Source organism: Camelina sativa, chromosome 11, assembly GCF_000633955.1.
Source record: "Camelina sativa cultivar DH55 chromosome 11, Cs, whole genome shotgun sequence".
In the NCBI taxonomy this organism is placed as follows: domain Eukaryota; kingdom Viridiplantae; phylum Streptophyta; class Magnoliopsida; order Brassicales; family Brassicaceae; genus Camelina; species Camelina sativa.
The window spans coordinates 2,791,137-2,792,347 of NC_025695.1; the positions used below are offsets into that span (position 1 = coordinate 2,791,137).

At 39.1% G+C, this 1,211-nt stretch overlaps 1 protein-coding gene across 3 annotated transcripts in view; it reads left to right on the forward strand.

The window, feature by feature from the left end:
* Positions 1-1,211, forward strand: part of LOC104721267 (lysine histidine transporter-like 7) — a 3,918-nt gene that overhangs the window by 1,150 nt on the left and 1,557 nt on the right. Inside the window, exons 2-4 of one of the 3 annotated variants that reach the window (XM_019231674.1) lie at positions 266-407; positions 571-704; positions 790-1,105. In XM_019231674.1, coding sequence (XP_019087219.1) covers positions 266-407; positions 571-704; positions 790-1,105 — 592 coding nt within the window. Of the gene's footprint in view, positions 1-18; positions 408-570; positions 705-789; positions 1,203-1,211 lie in introns of those variants that run through there. The other 2 variants (XM_010439208.2, XM_010439207.2) reach the window with 2 other exon arrangements.

Consider the following 1,211-nt stretch of genomic DNA (forward strand, 5'->3'; position numbering starts at 1 on the left):
ACCCCAAAACAAACTATATAACCAACGAAAGGAGAGAACGAAAAAAAAGCCATACAAATTTGTGGCTTTACGTAAATAACGCGATTTAAAATCCTTAGAGAAAACAAAAAAAAAGTTTTTTTTTTGTGTGAATACAATATGCCTATAGCATTGGGCAATTTGTTTGATTTGGAATCACAAGAAAGTGGTGGTTCTGCTTTATTTATGTCACCAAACCCCACCGCAGATCCACAACCAATCTCCGGCGATAAAAACGGCGGTGATGGTGGGGGGATCCCGGTTGAAGATTGGCTGCCGATCACAGAATCAAGAAAAGGGAATATCTTTACGGCTACGTTTCATCTTCTCTGTGTGGGAATTGGTCTCCAAGTGATTCTTCTTCCTGCAGCCTTCGCAGCTCTCGGATGGTAATAATTACTCAAATCAAGATTCTCTTTATTTCTTTATTTTCTCCAAAAATTAAAAAAAAAACCCTCTATTTGTGTAGTCTTTTTGATTTTTTGTTTGTTTGTTTGGTGTGTGAATAAAAATATGTTTAAAGTTAAAATAAGATTTATTTTATTTTTCCAGGGTTTGGGGAACGATAATACTAACGGTAGGATTTGTATGGAAGCTCTACACGACGTGGCTTCTTGTTCATCTCCACGAAGCCCTACCCGGAATACGTATCAGCAGATTCGTGAGACTCGCAATTGCTTCCTTTGGTATGTAACAACAATTTAATAAGTTAATTCTATCCAAGTTACGAGTTTGTTGTTAAAACGGTACCGTTTTCGTTGTTGTAATTAGGTGTGAAGCTTGGGAAACTTCTCGCAATTTTCCCTGTGATGTATCTCTCGGGAGGAGCGTGTACGATTCTGGTTATAACCGGAGGGAAATCGATACTACAACTTCTACAAATCATGTCTGAAGACAACACTGCGCCACTTAATTCAGTGCAATGCTTCTTGGTTTTTAGCTGCATTGCGGTGATCATGTCTCAGTTTCCGAATCTGAATTCTCTTTTTGGAGTCTCGTTGATTGGTGGTGTTATGGGAGTCGCGTATTGCACCGTGATATGGATTTTGCCTGTAACTAGTGATGTAAAAAAGACTGAGCAAGTCAGATACGCTACGACGGATGAAAGTTTCGTTCACATTTTCAACGCTATTGGATTGATAGCTCTAGTCTTTCGTGGCAACAACCTCGTCCTTGAGATACAGGTTTGAAAA